At 53.9% G+C, this 26,156-nt stretch overlaps 1 protein-coding gene across 1 annotated transcript in view; it reads left to right on the forward strand.

Moving 5' to 3' along the window:
- Ksr2 (kinase suppressor of ras 2) overlaps window positions 1-26,156 on the forward strand; it is a 357,219-nt gene that overhangs the window by 320,974 nt on the left and 10,089 nt on the right. Inside the window, exons 15-17 of the mRNA XM_058579886.1 lie at window positions 19,637-19,733; window positions 20,834-20,967; window positions 25,531-25,662. Of these exons, the coding sequence (XP_058435869.1) occupies window positions 19,637-19,733; window positions 20,834-20,967; window positions 25,531-25,662 (363 nt within the window). The remainder of the gene's footprint in view (window positions 1-19,636; window positions 19,734-20,833; window positions 20,968-25,530; window positions 25,663-26,156) is intronic.

Raw genomic sequence — 26,156 nt, forward strand, 5'->3', positions numbered from 1 at the left:
TAGCACCCGCCTCCCTGGGCTGTCGTTCAGGATTCAATGGGAGAAATAGGCCGATGCTTCGGGAAACCTGGAGCACTAAGCCTGGGTCATCATTTTTGTCATTGGCAATCGATTCCATTTTTATTTGTTTCTTTTGAATTTTCGACCTCGACTAGAATGAGAGCCCCGGAGGGCACCGGCCGTACTTGGCTCGCTCCTTTACTATCAGCAACCGTCCTTGATGTCAGAGGTACTCAGCACTCAGTACTTATCTGTAGATTGGGTGAACGCATGGGTGCTGGCCGCCAGGTACTACACAGAGCTCCTGGAACACTCCGGAGTTTTGGCTCATCCACCACAGGGAGTGTCTGTGTTGGCTTTGCGGTGACTTGTGACTCCTCCCTGAGATGTGGCCTTCCTTGTCTGTCTGTCTGTCTGAAGACAGACTGGTCTCGTCCCTTCCTTTGGAACCGTTGCCAGCTCCCCGGATCCCACACCCCACGGGGACAGGAGTTCTGGCAGTTATGTCGCCCTGGTTTGGGTGCTTCCCCGGTGTTCTGTGTGACTCCGGAGATCACCTGAGCAGAGGCTGTGAACCTCTGTCCCCTCTCAGGAGGCAGGACAGTCGGCAGGGGCCTGGGTGGCGTTGCTCCACCATGGGAAACCCTTGGGGGGACTCCCCTGGGGCGGGTGAGTGGGGGTGTAGGATCTCCTTCTTGAGTCCCACGGTCATTCTGCTGCTGTGAGGAGCATGGGCAGCCCAGCCAGAGGTCACTGGGGCAAAGATGGGCCCCTTGGACGCCCCGAGAGCAGCAGAGGGCTCCCCAAGCCTCCTGCATGCCAGTCGTATGGGGCTATGTCTAAGCGAGTCTCTGACCAGGCTCTCCCCCTCCCCCTCCCCTCCTGCACCTCTGCAGGAAGCCCCCCCACTGTGGCCTGAGTGGGACCCGTGTGCCTACCCATCTGCCTCCTCATCAGACTCGAGGCCGGGCCTCTCTCCTTCAGCTACAGGACTCCAGAGCCCTGCACTGGACCTGGGACCCAGAAGGGCCACAGGAACTAAACACATGTGGTTCTTATTGCTATAGCACCCCCTTATCCACGTGGGGTATGTCCCAGGAACCCCAGTGGATACTTGAGAACTGCAGATAGTACCTCCCCCTATAAGTTAATGACCTTTCCGTCCTGACTAAGCACTTATGTCCTCTGGCTCTACCTTTTGCAGTTTGAGATGTGACAGCAGAACAACACAAATTTTTTTTTCTTCTTCACAATTTTAATCATAAAAAAAAAATTGTTGTTGCTGTATATCTTAGCAACCTCAGCATTTTCTTTCCTTGTGAAGTTCAGTACTCTCAGATTTTCACTTAAAGGCAGTGTTATATGGCTTTTCTTTGGCATAACCCAATTGCTAGTATCAGTATTTTTTGCACTTTGGGGCCATTCCTAAGCTGAGTGATGGTTGCTTGAACAAGCACTGAGGTACCTCGATAGGCAATCAGATAGCCAGGCAGATTCTAAGTGACTAACAGGCAGGTAGCATATACAGCATGGATACTCTGATTCATATCCTGGGCAGAATTGGGATGGGATGGAGTAAGACGTTGGAGATTTCATCAGGCTACTCAAAATGGCATGCAATTTTAAATTTATGATTTTTTTTAATTTCTAGAATTTTTCATTCAATATTTTTGGACCACACTTAACCTTGAAACCACAGAATCAAAACCATGGATAAGGTGTGGGGGGTGCTACTATGTCCTTATTATGAATAGCTCTATTTTCTTCTGTACTCCCTGTGAGCCAGGCACAATAGTGACACTTGAGATGTATTATCTAATTTAATTTCCAGAATAGTGAAGCAGGCTTATTAAACCCAGCCTCTGGATTGAACCCTGAGGTTCCGAAAGACAAAGCAGCCTGTAGTAATGGAATCAGGATTCACGCCCACACATTTCTCAAGAAGAGAACATCCGCACATTGCAGATGAGGATACTGAGATTGGGAGAAGTCCAGTAACATGCCTCTGTTGCTCAGCTGAGGGGTGCGAGTGTCGGGTCTGCATTTTACGCTGACTCTCAAGAGCTCTGTCCGGGGCTTCTGTCTGGTTTCCATTCCGGCAGGAGAAACATGGAGATTGGTTCTGGAAGAGCCCCCAGAACGGGCTCCCTTCTCCCCTACAGGGTGGGTGCAGCCAGGCTGTGACCAGAACAAAGCTCTCTGGGTCCAGTAGGATGGTGTTTGTGAGGCTCTGGAACTAACGGACCCTCACATTGAACAGAGAAGGAACTTACCACTGAACTTGACAAACTCCGCATTGGCTACGAGGAAAACGAGGTGATGTTGCCTAAGGCGAGAAGTGTCATTTCCAGGCTGCCAGAGAGACAGTGTTAACTTGTGATATAGAGGACAATAAGATCCATAGTCTCCTTCTTCCGGGCTCCTGGTGGACATAACGTATGAAACCGCATCTGAGAGTCTTGACATTTGGCTGCTAATTTTGATAGAGAAGATGTTTCCTTGGACCCAATATTAGTGGCCTGTATATTGACTTTGAAGATTCCTGCCCAGTTGTAGATGATCAAAACCCGTGTCCCCAGTCAAAATGTTCCAAAGTGGCTTTGTTAATAAACCGTGTATTCGTTCATTCATTCACTCGTCCAGCTGTCCAGCCATTCAGCTCAAATGGCCAAGAGGCCGTGGGTCCTGGGATCACAGGGCTTCGTAAGGTACACTGTCCTCAGTAGCCACGGCTGCAGCAAAAATACAAAAAACCCACAGCAACCGTTGCACCAGGTAGGAGTCGTGTAAACAGGTGTGCAGAGGAGGGGGAGAGACCTCAGAGGAAGGGACTCACCTGTCCGTGGGATGGGCCGTTCTGGGAGAGTGAGACCTTTGGGAAGACATGGGGAATAGGACTGAGCCCTACTGTGCGCCAGGCCGCAGGCTCAGCCTGTTACACACCCTATTTTATGTTATCTTCACCCTTGAAACTTGGGGACTAAAAGCTGGAGTGCCCGTGGGACTTAGGAAGGCCTGAGAGGACAAGATTACCCAGAGCGGCGCTGGGAAAGAATTCTTTCAGTGCCCTGAGGTTCAGAGTTTAAGGGAAGAAAAAAACAACCTCGAATGAACTCCAGTGAAGATTTTGGTCCGTCTCTGAGAAATTGGCACAAACTTACATTTGGTTCCTGCCCCTTTCAAATTGGGTTTTGGAGGATGACAGGACTTTCAATTGAAACAGATTACCAAGGTGAGGCTTGGGGACTAATGGAAATACGTGTAATAGGATTACACGGAGTTCTCCTCTTTCCCATGGAGATACACCAGGGCGCGTGACCGCCTTTCAGGGCGCCGAACCTGTATTTTTAATCTCTCTGGACATTTATTTTCTGTTTTCAAATGATTGAGAGGGGAGGTCACATCCCCGGGGTGACTCGCTTTCTATCTGAGAGAAGCAGAAGAAAGCTATTAACAAAAACTTGAAATTGAATCTCACAAACATAGATTCCCATTTGCCTGTGGTTCTTTAGAACTTCTGAGTCACCCATTTACATACAAATGGAGGTGTCTGTGGCTATTTGGGAAAAAAAAGAAAACCACGGTTCTTCAAACCAGGGAAAATATAATTCCTGTCCCAGACAGTTGGGCTTCTCTAGAGATGTCTGTCGTAGAACTTTGATTGAACCTTAGTATCTTATTTTGTTGATTTGGCTGTTGCCCCTTGCACTATATATTTTCTTCTCATGGCCTCACTCCCTTTGTATTTGGGGGATCCTTTGACAACTAGAGTGGCCAATAGTTCTTGAGTGGTTTTGATGTTCCAAACCTCCTTGCGTGTCCTTTTAGTCAGGATAGGATAGGCATATGCTGCCATAACAACAACAACAAAAATCTTTAAAATCTCTTAAAAGTCAGAAAGTTTATTTCTAGCTCATAGAAAGTCTTCGGTAAGTTGGGTAATTCTCTAAGGCTACTCTCTGCCATGCATTTGCTCAGGGATTCAGGCTATTCCAATATTGTCACTCTACAAACCGTCACGGAGCCTCCTGGATCACAGCAGCACCAGGAGAGAGACTGGGTGATAGGCTTCAAGTGCTCCAACCAGGAAGTGACAGGTGTCACTTTTGATTGGCCAGAACCAATCTGGTGATGCTGCCAACTGCAAACAGACTAGGAAGTGCTGTCCCCAGTGGGCCTGGGAGGGAGCAGTATGGAGCAGGATGCTGGGAACATTGACAGGGAAGATTCAGGTGTGTCTCCCTGCACTCATTTTAAGCAGCTTTCCCAGAGGCTCACAGTTAAAGACATCAGCTGTCTCTGGAGCCTGATGTCCCCTGACCCCCAATTCCCAATTCCACGCTTCTAGCCACTGAGTGCTTCTGCCTCCCCTCATAAGTCCCCCTTCTCTCCATGCTCCTGTGTCTCCTTCTAAAAGGAAATGATTCTCCCAGCGCACTCCCCTGGCTCTCCAGCTTTCCCCCTTCTCCTTGGAGTAATGAAGCCCTAGTTCCTTTTCCAGCGTCCACTCCGGTCTTCCTGCCCGCCAGGCCTCCTTGGGTCCCCTAGGTCTGCCTCTTTTTTAATGAGCCATTCTTCAAGGGAAAGAACCCAAATGTTCTTTCCTGCCGGCAGGCAGAGGTCTGGGCTGTGGGAACAGGCAGGATGAGAAATTCCTCCCCTGAACGACAAAGCCGCCAAATCAGTCTCCCTCCCTTTTATGTCCCAGCCCAGGGCGCTCAGCAGACGGGACGGGAAGAAGTGAGTGAGAATTTTTGCAAACTTCTGATTTTTTTGTCCCTTCCTTAAACAATGTTGTGGATATCTAATTTATATGCCACGAGTCATTTACAATGTATGACCAGTTCGGTGCTTTTGAATATATTGACCAAATTGGGCAACTATTTCCAAACTGATTTCAGAACATTTATCACCTCGGGGGAAAAAATAAAACTGCTCCTCATTAGCAATCATTCCCTACCCCACCCCTACCCACAACTTCCCCCAGCACCTGTCAACCCACACTTACAGTTTCCAGATAAATAATTGATCAGAGCATTTCCAAGACCAGGGAAAATGCAGGAACTGGGCACTCTGTGAAGGACACAGGATGGTACCTGCTCTGGTCACAAAAACAATATGCATCTCCACGGACAGTGGGATACAATGAATGTACGAGCATGAATGGGTTTGTCTGCTTTCCGTCACTATAACAAAACACCCAACACAAGCTACTTACGAAAAGAGAGAAAGGTTTATTTGGGCTTATGGATCTGGAGGTTCAAGTCTAAGATCATGTGGCCTATTGATTTGGGCCACTGGGAAGGACAGTGTGTCCTGGCCAGAGCATGTGTTGGAGTAAGTAAGTGCTCACATCTCAAGCAAAGAAGGAGAAAGCAACCGAGACAGAAGGACACGCGGATGGGGTCCTGCGACCCCTTTTGACAGCACACCCCCAACAACCTATAGACCGCCTCCTTGACTCTGAAAGGTCCATAGCACTTTCCAGTACCACTAGTCTGGGACCGAGCCTTTACATATGGGGAACTTATCCAAATCATCTTGATAAATATGCGTCACACCCAGCTGCGTTCACACACATGGACGTGTGTCCGTTCACTCACAGGTAAACACACATGTTGGTGTGTGTGTGCAAAACACGGGCACACAGAGGGGCTCAGACCTCTACCTATACCCCAGAGACTGGAATACACGTGTACACACCTGCGTGTGCAGGCCAGGGTCATGCCCCTGACTGTCCAGCCCCAGGGATCCTGTGCATGATGTCAGCAGGTCAGGTCCCTTCCTCCCGGGTGGCCCTGTCCAGGCCAGTGGTCTGTAAGGAAGGCATTCTAAAGCAATTTGGGATTTGCCTCGCTTGACTGAGCATTTGTCCAGCTAATTTGGTGTCCCATGGCTGCCTGGGAAGCTGGGCACGATGGCGGGTTGTGAGCAGGGAGTGCATGTCAGACATGGCCTCCGCAGGCTGGGGTGGCAGCAGGCAGTTCTGCCCAGAGCTACCACCCAGCAACTCGGGATTGCAGATGGCCAGGCCAGCTCAGTCCCAAGCAGAGCCCTGATCTTGCCAGAACTTTCTGTGGGACCGCCGACCTGTTCCCCAGACTGGATGTGCCTCCCTTAACACGGTGCCTGGCAGGGTAGAGGCTCTGGGATGTCAGCCCAACCCGCACGGAGGCCGGAGCGGCTGATGAATGAACGCGTGTGAGAGCCCCTTCGGCCTTGACCATCCATCCCCAGGGTGGTCACCACCCGGTTCTAGTCGCCCAATTTCTGTTGGCCCACCCTGATTTCTTAGAGCAAGGGTCAAAAAACATTTCCCGTAAAGGACCAGACAGGGACTATTTCCAGTTCTGTTACACCGTCCCTGTCACCGCAACTCACCTCTGTCACCGTGGCATGAAAGCAGCAATAGTTTGCAAACCAAGGGTGTGGCCTAGTCCCATGAATTTTACTCCAGTCTCTGAAATGTGAATTTCCTACCATCTTCTTTTGGGAAATTTTTTTTTAACTATGTAAAGGAGGGAAAGAACATGCTTAGCTCATGGGCCCCAGGAAAGCGGGCCTCGTGCCAGGTTGGACTCGGGGACCGTGGCTTGCGGCCCCACTTAGAAGCCCGGCTGTAGCAGTAGCTCAGTGGTCAGGAACAAGATGCTGGGATCTCCACCCTGCGTGTCATCGCTGCATGACCTTGGCAAATGACCTCATCTCTCTGAGTCCCTGTCTCCTAGGTGTGGGGCTGTTGAGTCGGCCGGGCTGTTTGTTCAATCAGAGGGACAGAGGCTAGAACTAAAGACCCTTAGCAGAGGTCCCCCAAGGGCGTTCCTGATCCCTGGTAGTCAGTGTGGCTCCATGGCTGTAGGAACAGGGTTTAGCCTCAGACAGAACCTGGGCTAATCAAAATCCAACCTTGGGAAACTCCATCCTCCTCCTGGGTTCTGGTCTCTTCCATGAAGGGGGTAGACCCAGCGATGGCCAACGCTCGTCTACACCCTGAACTTCATACATGTCTGTGCACGTGCCGTCCGCTAGATGTGCTCACTTACACCATGCTCAGGTAGGTTCCGTGCTTGGGGATATTCCCATCATCCCCTAGGAAGGCCAAACTTTTCCTTTGCTTCTTTCTCCTCCTCCTCTTCCTTCTTTCTCCCCTCCTCTCCCCTTATCTCTAAGGATCAGACCTTAGAGAGGTCTAGGGTTGGCTCAGCCCCTGTGGGCATGGCTCACCACCCTTCCTTGTCCCCCTCAGAGAATCCTCAGCCCTCCTTGCCCTCTGAGCTCTGGGGCTCCCCATACTGGGGAGTGGTACCCACCACTCATCGGCCTGCCCCTTCTCCTCTTACCAGCTACAGCTATTTTTTTAAAAAAATCAAATAACTTAGGGACTGAACTTGGCCGGGGGGTGGGGAGCGTGGTCGGTAGGGCTTTCCAGGAAGCACCAGGCATTCTCCAGGTGCCCAGGATGGGCCAGACTCTGGGCAGCAGCAGAAGGAGCCGCCAAGCCGGCCGAGCTCGGCTCCGACGGGACTTTGATTTCTCGCTCGGGATTTGCTGGTTCTGTGTCTGGTTTCTTCAGTCCAACTCTGAGGTCCTCCCCGCCCCCTTCTTTCTTCCTTTCTGCTCCATTTACAAAAGTAACACGTGTTTATTGGAGAAAAAGAAATTAGAAAGGAGAGATAAGCAGAAGTAAAAAGTCTAAAACCCCAAATCCCAGTCCTCAGAGATAGCTCTCCTGAGCCCGGGACTCTCTCCTCCCCCGGGAGTTTTTAATGCATATAAATTAGGAGAGAGATGTATACATTTTTAAAGACAGCCACTCTGTTTACTGTTCAGCCGAAAAATAAATGTGGTTCTGCTCAGCTGATGGGGACTCAGTGTCTCGCTCTCCAGCCTGGAGACAGGGAGAGCCAGCCCAAGGTCTCCTCGGCCTTCTTGTCCCCTGTGGCCCTTGAGCGGGAAAGAGGTGTAAAGCAGCCTCAGGGATTCCATCTGGGGGCGGCTCCTGGCCTCCCTCGTGTGCTACAGCCAATAGGTAAAGACCTGTCCAGGGACATTGAACAGCGCCCCCCAGGGACGGGGGACAAGGGACGCTGCTGCCCAGATGGACAGTCACCCATTCCAGCTCCTGGGTCACCCTGCCTGCCACAGGTGAAGATGCCCCCAGGCAGCTCTGGAGACCCCCAGCCGGCTGGCTGGTCTCTGGGTGGCAGCTGGGAGTTCCCAGACAGGAGCAGCCAGTGAGTGACAGGATTAGCTCAGCCTGACCTTGAATTTGGAGGACAGAAGGAGAAGCTTGGAGTTGGGGTGGGGGATGGTCTCAGCCGAGCTCAACAAACAAACGGGGGTTTCCCCGGTGACACTGTCTAAGCCAGGGGTCGGCTTGTCTGCTAAGTTCTTCCCTTTTCCCAGGAGCATCATGAAATTCTGGAAGGGTGGGAAGAGGCGAGGTCTGCCCTCCGATTCTCACCCCACTGCCTACTCAAACTGTGGGACCCTGGGTAGACGGCTCCACTTCCTGCACATGAGTGTCCTCGTTTGAAAATATTGTCCCTCTCCTTAGAAGGTGAGACGTTCTCAGTTCAGCGCCTTGTAAGAGAAGGCTCCGTGGGAGACTGGCATCTCCTTTGACCTCCAAGTCGTGCTGAGGATCGGGTATTAAAATTGAACATATATGCCAGGCACGGTGGTGCACACCTGTCATCCCAGCGACTCAGGAGGCTGCGGCAGGAGGATCACCAGTTCAAGGCCAGCCTCAGCACAAGTGAGGCCCTAAGCCACTCAGTGAGACCCCATCTCTAAATAAAATACCAAATAGGGCTGGGGATGTGGCTCAGTGGTGGAGTGCCCCTGGGTTCAATCCCTGGTACCTGATCCCCCAAAATTGAACATGTAGATCCGGCACATACCTGACAGGGTCTGGAAAGTATCACACCAGGGCCGAGCCACGTGGAGTATGCACTAGGTCAGGACCCCCCCACCCCTCGCAGTGCCTTCCAAAGATTTCAGGAAACCCGTCCACGATCACGCAGCCCAGTAGCGGCAGGATTTTATCTCTGGTGGTTCTGATTCTGGAGCTCGGGTTCCCAGCTAGGTGGACCTGCTGCCTCAGTTTCCCCATGTGCATGACAGGAACGACCAGACCCACACCCGAGAGTCAGGACAGGCCTTCGGGGAGATGATGCCAGGACACCATTTGGCACTGTCCCTGGCCCCCTGGAAGGCCCCCAGAGGAGGATCCTCATCCTAAACAGGAGGCCGCTGTTCTTCCTGGAGGGGTCAGGAGGAGTGCTTGAACTTGCTTGAACTTGCTTGAACTTGATGACAAGTTCTCACAGACTGGCCCAGAGTCTCTGCACAGAGACAACATGATGTCAGTGAGCAGGGGCCCTGCCGTCCCTCCAGCCTGCCAGCCCCCACTACCCTATTAATGGAGGGGCCTGGTACGCCTTTCTCCTTTGCTCTAATTGTCATTTGCACTTGTTTTGATTGGCTGTCTGCCCTGTGGGGATATCAGCTGGTCTGAGCAAGGCCTCGGCCCTCTGTCTTGTCCCCTGTGCTCGCCGTCCTAACATGAAGGACTCTGGCATGATATGGTACCATCAGGGCTGGTATCCAACACCTTCCTTGTTTACTGGGCTTTACTGAAAGGCGAGCCCTCGGTCTTTCCACCTGATAACCATAGGTAAAGGTCATGATAGAAGTTTCTTTTTAAAACACCACCTCTCTCCGTTTCCTGTGGATGACTGAGTGCCACAGACTGGGGAAGTCAGAAAGAGGAGAGGTCTGCTTGGCTCCGGGTTCTGCAGGCTGGGAAGCCCAGAGCATGGTGCTGCCTCTGGTCAGAGGCTGCAGCCCAAGATGGCGGAGCTCAGCAGTGTTAAAGGAAGTGGAGAGCTGGCTCCGCCCCTTCCTGTCCTCGGGCCCTCCTGGCCCCCACCCTGGGGCCACAGCCCAATGCCTCTCCTTCAAATACCATTAACAGGTGAGTCTGGGATTAAGTTCAGGGCACGTAAACTTTGGGGGAACCTATTTAACCATGACAAGTTCACTAATTTTTAAAATGCAGTGTGTTTAGAGCAAACTATTAGCAAGTAATGAGGCAGCTGATCCGTAAACCCATGTAAGCCCAAGTTGACGGGTCTGAGTGATGGCCATGGGAGGGATACTGACTGAGATGTGCCGTCTGACTCTTAGGAGATGCAGAGAAAACACCAATCAGGATCAAGGAAGGGCCTGTTTCAGGATGTCCTTGGACAGTGTCCTGGATGTGGCTGGACCACACAGGGCAATGACAGGCAGAGGAATTCCCAGCCACTCCTCCCTGCAGTTCCTCTTGCCTGGAGCTCGAGACCACCCCTCCCCAGACGGCTGCCTGTGGCCTTGGAGCACTCCTTTTCTGTAGAGCCCAGACAAGGCAGGGCCAATGTCACTGGGGTTCAGTAGCACAGAGTCACCATCAGGAGTCCTACCACAGGGCCCTTGCACAGCCAGGGCTCTTAGCTGGAATTCCAGTCCCCAGATGTTCACATGGTTGGCTTTTTCTCCATCTGGCTCTCAGCACAGAGGCTCCCTCCCCGGAGAGGCCTTCCCTGACCGTCCTGGCTAACATGGCCCAAACCCCACGTCTCAGAGCAGCCGACTCCTGGTCTCTGGATTTAGCAAAATCAGATTCAGCCATGGGAAGAAGAGGACAGTAAGACTGCGGAGAATCTCTGCCTCCTTTCCCCCCACTCCTCTGAGCTTTGCAGCCACGTCAGAGGCAGACAAGGCAGGACAGGTGTGCATGGGCAGGGAGGAAGCCCTGCTCTCCGGGGCCCCCTGGGCTCCAGCTTGGGGCCCCCCGGTCTGGTGGGCAGCTCCCATCTTTCCTGCCTGGGCCACGAGCCTTCCCGGTCAATCCCTTTTAATGGAACTCGATGACTCCCCGTTTCCGGGGCGCGTTGGCTTCATCAGGTGGTGAACACCTGGCATTTCTAGTCGCTGCCTGGCATTTCCCATCTTTATAAGAAGCTAACCTGACATTTTTTATTCCAAAGCCCCAGAGTCCCGAGGCTTCATATCTTCTGTGAGCTTCGTAACCGGCTTGGAAGTCGGAGATTGCCTGGGGCTGGGACTTGATGGAGTGTGCCACTTGTCCCCCCGGAATATGATTTATTTGCTCAAGGGAAGGAGGGGAAGGAGCATGGGACAATTAGGTGGGATTTGAGTTTTGAGATGTAGGGAGGACGCTCAGAAACGAGCGAGCAGCCGAGAGGTCGTAAATCCTTGCTGACAGCCGGAGTGTTTTTAAAATAACAACTGATTTTTAAACCAACTGCCTTGGGAGCGCCAATCAGTCAGAGCCTGGGACTGTTTCCACCCAGCTCTGCCTTTTATTGGAGTGTGAGGGCCATCGCTGGGAGGTGCTCACTGGAGTCCAGCCACAGGGCCCTTGCTGGGGTTCCCAAGCATGCACACTGAGTCCTACCACAGGGCCCTTGCACAGGCAGGGCCCTTAGCTGAAATTCCAGCCCCCAGATTTTCACACGGTTGGCTTTTTCTGCATTCAGCTCTCAGCATAGAGGTTACCGCCCCAGAGAGGCCTTCCCTGATGGCCCTGGCTAAGAAGCCCCCAACCCCATCTTCTCTCATCTGACAAGTCTGTGTGTTCTCTTCACAGTACTGCACCTCTCTGAACTCTCTTTCCTTTGCTTGCTTATTGCTCTCCGTCTCCAGTGGGCAGTGAGCCCTGTGGGATTCAGGACGGGGTCTGTCTTGCACATGGTAGCTTCTGTACCCAGCCCACTGCCAGGCTGTATTGGTACTCGCAAAATGGATTTTGAACTTTCCTGATCATCTCTGAGTCTCAGTAGAATGAATCGCCATGACCAGTGGTTCCCAGAGTGCAGTCCCCAGAGTCCCAGCATCAGAATTACCTGGACCTCGGGCCCCAACCCAGAAACCCCAAATCAGAAACTCTGGGGGCAGGGCCAGTCATGTTTGCTTAACCAAGGTCACAGGGGATCCTGGCGCCTGCTCTGTCTTCAGCCACTGGCCTCGTGCCTCACACCTCTGTGCTCCCGGCAGGTGACGTAAATGCAGAAAGCAGGCCAGGTGGGCCACATCAGAGAGTGGTAAGGACTGTGACAGAGCAGACCAGGAGGCCCTGGGGGGACCCTTACAGCTCAGGCCAAGCGTGCCTGCAAGCCCAGTACTTCCACCCAAATGGCCCATCAGTGACCCTTACCTAGGGGTCCCCAGAGCTCTGTCCCTGTCTCCATTGCTAATCCAATAACAAGGACACCGTTTTGAGAAAAAGGATGAAGAAGTTTTATTGTTTTGCTAGCAAAAGAGAAACGCAGGGGACTCTTGTCCCAGAGCTGATTCTGCCCACGAGGAGGAACAGGGTTTTTATAAAGAGGTGATTCCAAGGGGCTGTGTTCCCAGGGTAATCTGGTGAGAGCAGTAATGCACTTGTCAATTTAGGAGATCTGGCGACATCCCCAAGTCTGAGAAGTCTGAACTAGTGCGTTCCTGTTCCTGGGGTGGGTGGGTGTGCGCTTGAGGACGGATAATTCTGCCTAGGATGGGGAAGAAACTATCCTGTCCCTCCCCCACAAGACTAGGGAGGTGTGGGAGAAAGGAAGAAAAAGGACATACATGTCTGTTTTAAAAGTAAGTCTCCAGGGCAAGGCAGCAAGGGCTATATTCAAGGCACAAAGTGGCCCATTGATGCATATCCTCAAGCTCAGGAGCGAGTGAGCCAAGAAAAGTGAAGGCACAGATCCCTAAGAAGTTCCCCAAGAAGGTGCCATGGCGGGGCTCTCACTTCCTGGAGTACTGGAAGAAAAGATATCCTTGTCTGTTTTCTGTTGCTATAACAAAATACCGGAGGCCAGGTAGTTCATTTAAAAAAAAATAGAAGTTTATTTGGCTCATGGTTCTGGAAGCTGGGAAGTCCAAGAGCCGTGGTGCAGGCCTCTAGTGAGGGCCTTCTGGCTGCACCGTGACATGGAAGAAGCCATCTCATGGGGAGACAGAGCAAGAATTGTTAGCTCAGGTCCCTTGCCCTCTTCTTATAAAGCCACTAATACCATAGTGGGGGCCCCACGCTCCTGGCCTCCTCCAAGCCTAATTACACCCCAAAGACCCACCCCACCTTTAAACATTGTTGACCTCTGAATTTGGGGACAAAGTTTCCATGGACTTTTGCAGGACAGTCAGCCCACAGTAAGAGGTCTGGCTGGATGAAGCAGCCGGCAGCCCTGGGTCCACTTCTTCAGTGCCTGTCGGTGTGTTTGGGGGTGTAGCAGCAACCAGAGGGGCCTACTCCTGCCCTCAGAGACTCACAGTCTGCAGGGGAGGCAGATGGTAACAGAAGGCTCCGGCCGACATGGGTACAGTTACAACCACCACAGGTGTCACCAGGGCAGAGGCCCCAAGGCTTTGGGGATCTACAGGAAGCCACTAGTCAGGGAGGCCAGGGCAGGTTTCAGGCCAGTCCTGGGAGCACCGTAGGCTGAGGAAATGGCAGCAGCCGTGGCTTTGGGGTGGGCTCATGTGGCAGGAGCTCCATGGATGAAGGAGAGCATCAACCAGGAAGAGAACAGGACCCTGCAGGGCCAGGTTACACAGGAGCCACCAAGGCAGCAGAATGGCCTGGTCAGCTTTTGCAGCGAGCTCTCAGAGAGTTGGGTGGAGAGTGCACTGGGAAAGCAGAGAGACCGAGAAGAGGAGGTCGGAGGCATCGGGGACAGAGCCCACGTTAGCAGTGACATTAGTGACGATCTTCTTAGTGATGCTGTGGGCCGCTGGCAGACAGACCCCCTCTGGCCAGGAGCTGGGCCACACACCGCACTTGTGAGGTCCCCTTGCTGCCCTCACACCCACCCCGACACGGTACTGAACGCTCACTGTATTCATGTCACAAGAGCCACACGCGTGTGACTTCAAACAGTAGCAATTCATCCTACAGTCCTAGAGGTCACATGTCCAAAGTGGGCCTCGCCGAGTTCAGGTCCAGGCGTGGTCAGGGCTGCGCCCTCTGGAGGCGGCGGGCTCGTCCTGCTTCCAGAGCTGCCCGCATGGCCTCCTCGGGCACCTCGGGAGGCGGGGCTGGGGGCGGAGTCTCGGCTCAGACTCCGCCTCCTCTGCTGCTCCCTCTGTGTTCCACGGGGCGCGCCTGGGAATCAGCCTCACTCCGAGTCTTGACCCGGTCACATCTGCCAAGGCCCTTCTGCCACGTAGGATAAGCATTCGCCAGTTGCAGGGACTGGGACGTACATCAGGGATGTCCTTGGAGGCCACCGGGCAGCCTCCCCAAGGCCACGGGGGCTCTGAGTGACAGAGCGAGGCTGGGAGTTGGCGCGTCTGGCCTCAGAGGCACCACCCCCAGCCACCACCCTGTCCCCTTCCAGGGGGGAGGAGGCTGGAGGGGAGATGGAGTGGCCTCTCAGGCTTCCAGACTGCTACCCTGGCCAGCTGTTTGGACAGAGATAATCTTCTGGATGATTTGGTCTCACTTTTCTGATGAACCCTTCAGGCTGGCTCATGAGGAACATCTTCCCCTCCAGCGCCATCTTGGCCAGAGGCAGCGGTGCCCCTTGGGGGGTGACCAGGTTGCAGAAGCCAGTTGGCCTGCAGCTGGGTCTGGAAATTCACAGTCCTTGAACCTCTTTTTTGGAGAAACATGATTTTTGTTGCCTAGAGAGATACCCAGGCGTGTGTGTGAGTGTGTGCGTCTGTACTGGGAATGCACTTGCCTTGAAGCTACAGAGGCACTAACCGTGTCCTCCTCCACTGGAACACCTTCCACTGACCTCCAGACTAACTCTGGCCCCAAGGACAGCAGGCCTCATTCATCTTCATCACTCAGGGTGACGGTGGTAGTGGACGTTAAAGCTGCCATTTACGGAAGGTCGTTATGTGCCAAAGTTGCAGAGAAAGCTGTTAAGAAGCCAAGATGGGTCTCCAGAGCACCATCCAGAGCCAGGCTGCCCAGTTCAAGCCTCCTGCGTGCACAGTCGAAGGAAAGGAAATGGACGCATTGAACGGCACTGTGTGCTCCATGCAAGGTTCTTCCTGACAGCCAAGATGTGAATCAGCCCCAGTGGCCATCAGTGGACAGATAGATAAAGAGAAGGTGATTTCCGGGCTCAGTCGAGGCTCATGACCTTAGAAACACGTGAATTCTCTTGTTTGCAATAACACGGATGAAACCAGGCCCGGAGAGACAGGATGCCACCGGATATCACTTATATGTGGAATCTTGAAAAGTCAGACCCATAGAAATCAAGTAAAATGGGGGTTAAACAGAGACTGGGAGGTGGGAGGTGGGGGGACTGGGGAGGTGTTGGTCAAAGGACACAAAATTTTAATTAGACAAACATGTTCATGACATCTATTTGTATGTGCTGGTGAATTTAATTATAAGGATGCATTTGATACTTGAAAAAGAACAGATTTTAAGTGTTCTCCCCCCCCCACACACACACACAAATGATAAGTATTCAAAGTAATGCAGATGTTAAATCACTGGATTTAGCCATTCTGCAAAGTATACATATTTCAAAATGTTGTATGCGATAAATACATACAATTTTACCTGCCAATTAAAAAAAACAGGGACTGGGATTGTGGTTCAGCAATAGAGCCCTCGCCTAGCATGGCGGGACCCGGGTTCGATCTTCAGCACCACATAAAAATAAAGGCATTTTGTGTTGTGTCCATCTACACCTAAAAAGTAAATATTAAAAAAAGAAAATCTCCAGCCTCAGTTAACCTCCCTGACCCTCAGTTTCTTCCTCTGTAGAGCTGGTACCACACTTCACTGAATCTGAGATGCCCTCATTTAGACTAGGCATCATTGGTTTTTATGGACTACAAAGAAAGAAACAGTGCCAAAGAAACTGTGTCCTGCAGGCGGTTGCAAAACGCATGCTGGTCTCTGAGATGCTGAAATGGGAGGTGCGCATCTCTGACTCAGTGACAGGCAGCAAGGATACCCACCTCGTGGGGCTCTTGTGCATGGGCTGGCGTCTGGAGCCTAGAAGGCTCTTGGTCTGCGTTAGCTTGGACCGCTGCTTCTGCTGTCCCATTTTACAGATGAGAAAACCGAGGCTGGAGCCACCGTTGTTCAACACGCGGTCAATGGCAGAGGGGATTCAGGCTCACTCTGCTCACCTCTACAAAGGTGGGCTGCTCCCCTAGCATCGGGAAAAGGTTTCGGATGATAGAGGACCTCACAGCAGGGGGAGGAGATGAGAGGAGGGTGGGAACAGCCACGTGTGGCCATCGTGGCCATGTGTGGACAGTGGTCGTTGCTCCTGGTGGCCTCCAGGCCTCATGTAAAATAGGGTAGTAATGGAGACCTCGCAGGAGGGTCCGGAGGACTCTGGGGGTGAGCCTGGCTCCCAGCCACGTGCTCAGTGAACCCTTTGCACCCCCTTCTCCCCACCCCCTGCTATCAGGGCACCGTTGCCAACCACGAGAAGTCTCTGCTCAGAGCAGTTTCCATGGACACCCTGGCTCTCGGCCTCGGTCACCCTGGGTGCGCTGTCTGCTCGGCCGAGCTGGCCTTCCCCCTGCGCCTGTCCCTACCCCGGCCGCTAATAAAGACCTGCGTGGGTTGCCGCCGGGCCTGGAGCCCGGGGTTTATTTTTTCTATAGAAAAATGCTTATGAAGGATTGAGAAATGGATCCTTTAGGTGACCGTTGTTGGTCACCATGGACCAATTGTTCATCCCTTTCTTGCTGAAAATTTTAAAGGGACCCTCTCTAAAGATCGCACACCTACACGAGTGGCCAGACCAGGGGAGCCCAGCCCACGGAGTTTCCACTCAGTCCTTGCCTGTCCCAGACTCCAAAGGCTCCTTCCAGCCTCCCTCTGACACACACATGCACACACGTGCGCGCGCGCGTGCACACACACACAGAGCTCAGTCCTATAATAGCTTTCAGTACCCAGATGAGTTCCCTGCGCTCGGCACTTGATAGTGTCACAATCTTCCCGAGGTCTTGTGTATCTGGCTTCAAGTGCTGCATTTGTGGGCTGGTCCCTGCTGTTGGCCGTGAGCAGTCGTTTGTTTTCACACCGTGTGGTGTGGACGGATTCCCTTGGGTGGCCAGATGGCAGTCTGTCCATTGTTCCGCTGGTGAACACTTGGGCTGGGTCTGAGTTCGGGTGCGAAACCGAGCAGGCAGCCTGGGCGGCTTGTGGACAGCAGAAATTTCCTCTCGGGGTTTGGAGGCTGGAAGGGTGAGATTGGGGAACCGGCACCGTCCAGCTCCAACGAGGACTCTCCTTGGGTTCCAAGGGCCACCTCTTCATTGTGCCCACAGGGAGCAGTGGCACTCTCCGGAGGCCCTTTATTAAAGCCCTGGTCCCATCCCAGGGACTCTGCAGCCTGGTCACCTCCAAGGCCCTCCCGACTCCTAGCACCCCTGAGGACGAGGTGAGGGTTTCAACCTGGGAATCCCAGGGGAACACAGTGAGTCAGGCTGTTGCCATGGTGGATGGGTGGCTAGTGACCTGGTGTACTCGGGGCCAACAGGCTGAGCGCTCTCGGAGGAGTCGCTGACGCTGGGCTCTTTGTGGGTCTCACTGGGTGGGTGCGGCCAAGGGGGGCTGCCCCGATTCCTACCCCGCTCCCGGTGCTGGCTTGTCGGGGCTAAAGAGGAACTGGTGGTGCTTGTGACTTTTACGCAGTGACGCTGGAGAGACTCGGGAGTCTTGGAGCCTGTTGCCGTTATTTGCTCTGCGGCAGCACGGGGAGGAACCTGGCCTGTAATGAGTGTAGGTGGCTCTTCAGAACAAAGGGCCCAGGGGAGGGAATCCACCCACGCCTCCGCCACCCCCAATATTTAAATGTCAATATGTCTTAATTGGCTGGGGGGTGCTCAGCAAACACCCCAGCAGGGACAGCAGAGGGGGACAGCCTTGAGTCATCTGGGCAGCCTCCTGAGGAGTACGGGTGACCCTGGACAGGTGAGTCACACTCCCTGTCTGGACAGATGCAGCTGCCCCGGGAATCTCACCTTAGGCAAGTGAAGAAGCCCGCCTCAGTCAAACTGCGGCTACTGCCCGGTGCAGGGGTGTGCGCGTGTCATCCCAGCGGATTGGGAGGCTGAGGAAGGAGGATCGAGGGTTCAAAGCCAGCCTCCGCAACTTAGTGAGGCCCTAAGCAACTTAACAAGACCCTGCCTCAAAGTAAAATATTCAAAGGGCTGGTCATGCGGCTCAGTGGTTAAGGGCCCCTGGGATCAATCCCCCCCAATATATATATATGATCATGGCTGCTATAGGGAGCATTGGGGATGGGTTTGTTTATGGCGGGGGGTAGATTGGAGATACAGGGTAGGGGTAGTGTGAAATGTGTAGAAATATATCATTTATATGTCTGCACAAGCATATGTGTGCATGAAGAAGTGCCTACTCCCTGACACATCTAAGTTCAGGTGGTTCTCCATAATCCTAAGAGACAGGAACCTTTGGCTCCATTTCACAAATAATGACATTGAGGCTCAGAGAGGGGAACTAAACTTCCCCGGGGTTACACAGCCGGCACCTGACAGATGAGGATCCTAACCCAGTAGTGTCTGACTCTAGACCCCTGTGTGCCTAACTGGTGTGATATGTGCTTCCCACCAAGAGCCAAGCATTGTTCTCAACTCTTTTTATCTCATTCAGTCGTCAAATCCAACTGCAAGGTGTGCATCACTAAGAGGAAACTAAGGCCCAGAGAGGTTCAGTAACCCATTTTACGATATACAGTAAGTGAAGAGCAAGGGCTGTAATTCTGAGATGCTTCCACAGTTCTGGCTCAACTGCCGGAAATGCAATTTCAGCAAAATCGCATATACAACCAGGGCTTTTGATGATGACATTCTTCATTCAGCCAGTCCCAGTGCGGGGGGCCAGGGACACCGTGGTGAATCTAGAATTCATTCATTCATCCACTCGTCATCCTCTGCCCGTTGAGTGTGCCCAGACGGGGGCTCATAGTGGAGGAGCAGGATGGAGGAGGCGAGAGGCTAAATGAGAGGTGTTACCGTCACTGCATAATGTCCCTTTTCCCATCCCGTCATTCATCTTGAGCCACTGGTCCTCAAAATGAACTCAATGAGGCTGAAAATAGTGTGAAAACCCTCCATCTCTTCAGGAGTCTGGTTTGGGGGGGTACTGGGGTTTACACACCCCGCCTCGAGGACCAAGGCGCTTTTGCTGATGGTCCTTAGCACACATCAGCTGCCACACTGTTAGTCTCCTGTACTGTCCCCACACACGGGCAGGCAGAGAGCTGTCTGAGTGACAGCTGAGGACCCACCATCCGCTGGGTGGTTTCTGCATGGCTTTCCATTATTGGGACCCTGGGATAAACAGCCGGTGGCCACCCCCTTCTCTGGACGGGGCTAGATTCTGCAGGGGTCTTTGCATCCCGGGAACTTGTTGGGAATTCTTGAAGAATCTATGAGAACCTCTGCCCCAGGTCTTCATCCCAGAACCAGATCTGAGGTTTGGTCCCGGGTCGTCGGTCGTTAACCCATAGGTACCAGAGCGGCCCTTCCATCCAATTATCTGTGACTTCTCGTCACTGCAGTGGGTCACTTCTTAACAACTGCCAATCATTTCAGTAAACCGTCTTGTCCTTTTGCTTTGCAGTCTCTGCAAGGGACGGACACTCTATTCGGTGGTGAGGGATGCCAAGATCATCCTGGATGTCAACAAAACCAGACAGATCGCTCAGGAAATTGTGAAGGTACAGTAGGTGCTGCACCCCTCCCCCGCCAGACCCTCAGAAAGACCAGGCCCCCCCTGGGAAACCCCTGGGGATCCTGACACTCAGGGTCTGGGTTTGGCCCACCAGGACTTCAAAGAGATCAGACTTGACCTGAAAAATACCAGATTGTGCCGGGCGCAGTGGCACACGCCTGTCATCATCCCAGCAGCTTGGGAGGCTAAGGCAGGAGGATCGTGAGTTCAAAGCCAGCCTCAGCCACAGTAAGGCGCTAAGCAACTCAGTGAGACCCTGTCTCTAAATAAAATACAAAATAGGGCTGGGGATGTGGCTCAGGGGTCGAGTGCCCCAGAGTTCAATCCCTGGTATCTGCCCCCCCCCAAAAAAAATATATATATATATATACACCAGATTGTGCAAAAAGTCAGGATTTTGTTGATAGGACCATTGGGAGTGGCCTTTGGTCTCTGTTTGGCATCTCATCGTCAGGGTGCTCTGACCTCTGCGAGGGCCAGTGGGCACACAGGTTGCTCAGTTCTTGGGCTGGGATCCGTTTTCTTGGAGTCCTTGAATTCCCACCAGCACAAATGATCTCCCTGCACAGCTGCTGGGGAATCGTGGGTCCTCAGTGTCCCTTTGGGATTAAAACAAGCAGGAAGACCCTGGGTTTCCTGCAGGTACCTTGTTAGTCAGTTGGTTTTGCACTTCTACTGCCCATTGGAAGAGTTAGGAGCCTGAGAAGACGCGGAAGATGAGCTTGTTCACAAAGACAAAATCTCTGTGTTTGCCCTTGAGCCAGACCCCCAGGAGTGGACCCTGCTCCTCGTCTCCCTGGGAACGAGCAGGAACTGCAGAGGAGTTAGTTTTTAAAGGGGAAGTGGGAGAAGGTGGCTGATGGCATTTCTTCCTCTGGGGACCTTGCCCCCTCTCAAGCAAGCCAGCTAAATGGAGATGGCTTTGAAGTGGTCTGAGGGGGGTGGCAGGTTGGTGATGGGGGGGTGACCTGTTCCCCCTGCCGTGCCTGCCCCCACCCCACTTCCAGGCTCCAAGGGTGGCGGGACAGGAGTGCACTCCCCACGAGGGTGACCGATGGGGGGGCCCCGTGTGTTTACGTTTTGCAGGGCATGGGTTACCTCCACGCCAAGGGGATCCTTCACAAGGACCTCAAATCCAAGAACGTTTTCTACGACAACGGCAAAGTGGTCATCACGGACTTTGGGCTCTTCAGCATTTCCGGGGTGCTGCAGGCTGGCAGGTGAGAGGTGGCCAAAGGGCCCAGAGGTGTTCTGGATGGCTGAACTCACCCCAAATATCTCGGGTGACCTGGATTTGGTGTTGGGCCCGGGGTCACGGAGCTGAGTGGGTGGGCAGCAGCACCTTGCTCACCTGTCCTGCACATGGCACTTGGGAGTACATGTCACCGAGCTCAGAGCATCCCTAAGTCCTGCCAGGCCCGGGCCCTTGCGTCTAGCTCACCCTAAATGACAGAAGCTAGAATCGCCCTAGAGCCCTTGTTCAACGCTGCCCGAGGAACTAATTAATTTTAGTACAGCCAGAGTACAGTTAAGAACCGAGGATTTAAAGTCAGACCCACGTGGGGCCTGATGTGGCTCTGCCACTTATTAACTGTGACTTTAGTCAAGGTGCCCAATGTCCCTGAACTTGGGTTTCCTTGCCGACAAGAAAATGATGCTACCTAGAAGGTTCTTCAGTGACAAGAGAGCCTGACGCGGACAAGCAGCCAGCAAGTCCGGTGAGGATTAATTTGCATAGACCTCCCCAGTGGTACCCGGGGAATGATTAACCACGGCTGAGCAATTAACTCCCACTGCCCTTTGCCCTAGAGCAGGCCACACGGAGTTGACCACAGAGAACCAGCGAGATCCCCAATAAGCAACTCATGATTCAGGTCTAGGCTTGCGATGGTTAATTTGGAGTGTATGTTTTTGAACACACACACACACACACACACACACACACTTTAAACCCTGTGTGTTTCTCTCGTCATGCATCTTAGAAGGAGTGGCCTGTCTCTCCTGGAGGATGTCCCCAGACTTCTGTTCCTTCTCTTTCCTTTCGTCCGCTTTGGGCCACCATTGATTTCTTGGAGGTGCACCCCAGCACCCCTGGGGGGGGGATTGTGTGCCTGCTCTCTGATGCCTTGACTCTAAGCCAGATCCCCTGAAATCTGGCCAAACTGGGCCATTTCTGTGTGGTGCATAACCTGCCTGGGCTGAGGAAGTAGGTGGTGGACCCCAGGTGTAGGCAGAGGAGGACATGGGGTGACAGACGACCTGAGTGCTCTTTCCTTCAGCTCCCAGTGTCCACCCGAAAGAAAGATCAGCCAAGTCACCCCGTCCCCAGCCCCAGCCCAGCCTCTTGTCACCGCAGACCAGTCAGAGGCCAGGGAGAGGCCAGGGAGCCCTCCGCCACAACTCCCAGCAAAGAGACTGGGCTTCCCAGCTGTCCCCACAGAGCTGTGGGTGGCTTCCTGGGTTCTACCCCTGGCCCAGTTCTTTATTATCAGGTCAAAGGCCATCCTGAGCCTGGTGGCTTAAGGCTAGCTGCTGTCATTCCTGTGGCTCTGTGGATCGATGGCTCCATTGAGCCTCGGTGGCTGGAGCCGTGTAGGTGCAGCCCGGTGGGTTGAACTTGGAGTTGACCGCAAGCCTTCTGCACACATCTGGGCACCTGGGTGGGGGTGGCTGGGGCAGCAGGGGCCTGGGGGAGGCCTCCCACCATTCTCTCCCCCTCCTCTTACTCTCTCGCTCACGTCCCCTCCTTTCCCCTGTCTCTGGGACTGTACTGGTCTCCAGGTGGCCAGACTCTCCGGCAGCAGCTGGGTTCCGTCAGCTGGAGCATTGGAGGTGCCCAGGGGGAGGCTGCAAACCTGCAAGAGACCTCACCTCTGAGGTCCCCAAACACTCCTCCCACAACAGTCAGGTCACCCAAGGCCAGCACAGATTCAAGGGGAGCAGAGGGAGAGGTCACAGTGACTATGGTGGCCTTCTTTCATCTTCCACAGTCTCCTAGGCAGGATGGGGACCATGACAGGCAGGATGGTGTCCCATGAGCCCCAGAGCTTTTCCCATCTAGTGGATAACCTCTACCTCCACGGAAGCTCTGGGGCTCTGCAAGTCCCCTGCTGGACATCAGGTCACAGTCGCCTGCCTCCTGTTTGTGAAGAGGCCCCTCCAGGCAGGGAGTGCCCCCAGCTGGAGCCCCCAGGGCAGAAACTGGAGTCTAGGAGTCACCCCTTGAACAGGGGGCCTCGGGGCCCAGATTGGCAGCCTGGGGACCACGGGATGATAGAAGTGGAAGGAGGAGCGCTGGCCAGGCTGCGGGCGTCGCAGGGAGCTGCCTGAATGAGCCCTTATGAGATGGGCCTGGACGGTATGAGGTATTAGTGCGCCCGGGCTGCTATAACAAAACGCCACAGGCTGCTCGGCTTAAACAACCGAACTTTATTTTCTCACAGCTCTGGGACTAGAAAGTTCCAGATTGAGGTGTGGCATCTCAGTTTCTGACGAGGGCTCTCTTCCTTCTCACGGTGACCTCACAGGGCCTCTCTGTGACTCAGGAGAAGAGACATCTATGAGGACTCCTCCTCTTCTTATAAGGACCCAAGTCCTATTAGATGAGGGGCCCAGACTTAATTCCTTTCCTGTAAAAGCCCTATCTTCAGTTCCAGTCACGTCAGGGGTCAGGGCTTGAGCAAATGAACTTCAAGAGGGACCCATGCGGTCCATAAACACCATGGGAATCGATGACAGCAACTTATTTTTATTAAATACACATCTGACCCCCCGAGCCTCGGTTTCCTCATCTATGAAATGGGGGTGGGAGGCAGGCATCAATAGTGCCTTCCTCACATGGCGATTTCAAAGATGAAATGTGACCGATTACAAGGGCTTGGGCTTTGCTTCCTAGGGGTGCTGTCCCCCAAAGCCCAGGCAGAGTTCTCGGGGGGTCTAGTCCAGGGGCCGGGGAGTAGAGACACAGTCACACTGGCCCTGGCTCATTTAATAACTTATTACCTCCGAGACCCTGGGCAGGTCACTTACAGGACTGAGCCTGTCTCCTTACCTGTGGAATAGAGATGGCGCCCTTCCAGGGTGGGTTTACGTGGGATGGGAAACCTAGTATACAGCCGGTGCTCAGCAGAGGACATGCCTGGCCTGGGGCATGCTCATTTTATTGGGTCACTTTAAAGTGAGCGTGCTCTGCCCATCCAGAGAGACCCCAGCACACAGCTGTTCTGCTGCCACCAAGAAAAGGTGTCATTGACGGGGCCAGCCCCTTGCCTCAGCCGCCCAAGAGGTGGCATTGACGGGGCCAGCCCCCTCGCGCCAGCCGCCCGCAGCCTATGATTAATAATAATAATAATCATAGTGAAGATGACTCGGGCTCGCCCTTGGAGGACCGTCACCATGGGAACATGGCACCCCAGGGCGTCTGTGCTAGGCCTGGCACCTGGTCCCCTCCGAGGCATGGGCCCATGCCTGTCCCGGCTGATGGTGCTTATGTGGCACACTCATCCTGTCCTGGTGACCCCGCCATGCCGGTCCTTGGCTGACCCAGCGAGGCAGAAAGAGCAGGACAGGCATTTGGGGTGATATGGGAACAGGCAAGCTTGCCCTTGTGGCCACAGCAGGCCACCCGTCCCCGATGACCTCTGTCATGTGAGGAGAATGGCTGGTCCACTCCAAGGGTATAGACACACACAACACCTGTGACCTGGTGCGTCACGTGCACACTGACTGCATACATTACCCCGCGTTCTCCAAGTCACACACACTGTGTGTGTACAGGGACACGGGGCAGCCCAGGTCATGAGCGTGTCCACCTCACCTGGCCCTGGTGGCCGCCCTGCACCAGCCGTGGGACTGCAGATTGCTGTGTCCCATTTGCAGATGGGAGCGAGGGCCCGGGGCTGCTCAGCGTCCCTCACACGGCCAGCAACACGAGATCCTTGGGCCTCGCAGGTGCCCCTGATTCTGGAAGTGAGAACCCCCTCCACTCTGCGGCTCCAGGGTTCACCCGTGGGTCCTTCTAGCCGAGGACGTGTCCTGGCCTGGCCGTGGTGCATGACCCAGGGGCCAGCCTCGGGTTTTTAATGAGGAAACACTGGATTTTAGACCATTGTTCATTCCGTTGTTTTAGATAAGAACAGTGACTCTCACCAGGGCCGACGTGCCCCATACCCAGGGGCCCTTTGGCAATGTCTGGAGATGTTTTTAGTTGTCTCAACAGGGGGCGTGGGGGACAGCTGTGCTGCCACACTACAGAGGACAGCCTGTGACAAAGAGCTCTCCAGACCTAAGTGCCAATCATGCCAAGGTTGAGAACCCCTAAATGAGAACAGAGGTGTTGGTATCACCTGGCCACATAAGCAGTCCGTCACTTACGGGCCAGTCTCCTCCTAGCATGAGGCTGCAGGCGGGGACAGTGGCCGGGGTCCTGGTGTGGCACACCTGTGCTAAGCCGCTGACCAAACGCCCCAGCGGGCTGAGGCCCAGCGAACCCTCAGCTTGGCTGGGTTCCCGCGGCTGCAGCTTGGGATCCAGCCAAGCCCGGGTCCCCCCGAGGAGACCCAGCGATGGTCTGGAGGCTGAGTTCTCTCTCGGTCGCGCTCCCTTTACCTCTCTTCCTGCACCTTCCCCTGGGTCTCAGCCTCCCGTGGAGGATCAGGCGGTGTCCACAGGAGGGAAGCAAAGAAAAAAACCAGAAGAGCTGGCTCTGGGGACTCAGGTCAGGGGTGGGGGGACTGGTCCTCTGGGCTGTAAAGCTGAGCTCACTCTGTGCTTCGCTTCTCCAGGCGAGAAGACAAACTGCGCATCCAGAACGGCTGGCTGTGCCACCTGGCACCGGAGATCATCCGCCAGCTGTCCCCCGACACAGAGGAGGACAAGCTCCCCTTCTCCAAGCACTCGGACGTCTTTGCACTCGGGTAGGTGGCCCCCCGGGGCCATCAGGAGCCACCGCCTGGGCAGAGGTCACTCCCCTAGACTTCCTTTGAGGCATTTGCAAGGGCCAAGGGCACCTGTGGGGGGGGGCATGGTGGCTGGATCTGAGTGCCCCTGGGGGGATCTGAGTGGGGTGTTATGTGGCCATAACTAGTTACCCAACCCATTCACTCATTCAAAAACTATGTACCGAATACCGACAGTGTGCTAGGACAGCATCAGATGCTGCTGATGTAAGATTCAGGGTTGTATCTGTTATGGATTGCTGTGTAACAAATTTCCCCCAAACTGAGCAACACAGGACAAATCTCTCATCTCCAGTTTCTTAGGTCAGGGATTTGAGGGAGGTTCCCTGAATGACTCTGAGTTGTCCTTGGTTTGTCACAAGGTGCCAGTGCTAGGGCTGGGTCTCCTCGGAAGGCTGGGGGGGACTCAGGAGCTATTTCCCAGGTGGCCACTCACATGGCTGTCAGGGGGA

Source organism: Marmota monax, unplaced genomic scaffold, assembly GCF_021218885.2.
Source record: "Marmota monax isolate L192 unplaced genomic scaffold, Marmota_monax_Labrador192_F-V1.1 WCK01_AAM20220418_F8-fsc00092, whole genome shotgun sequence".
NCBI classification, from domain to species: Eukaryota; Metazoa; Chordata; class Mammalia; order Rodentia; family Sciuridae; genus Marmota; species Marmota monax.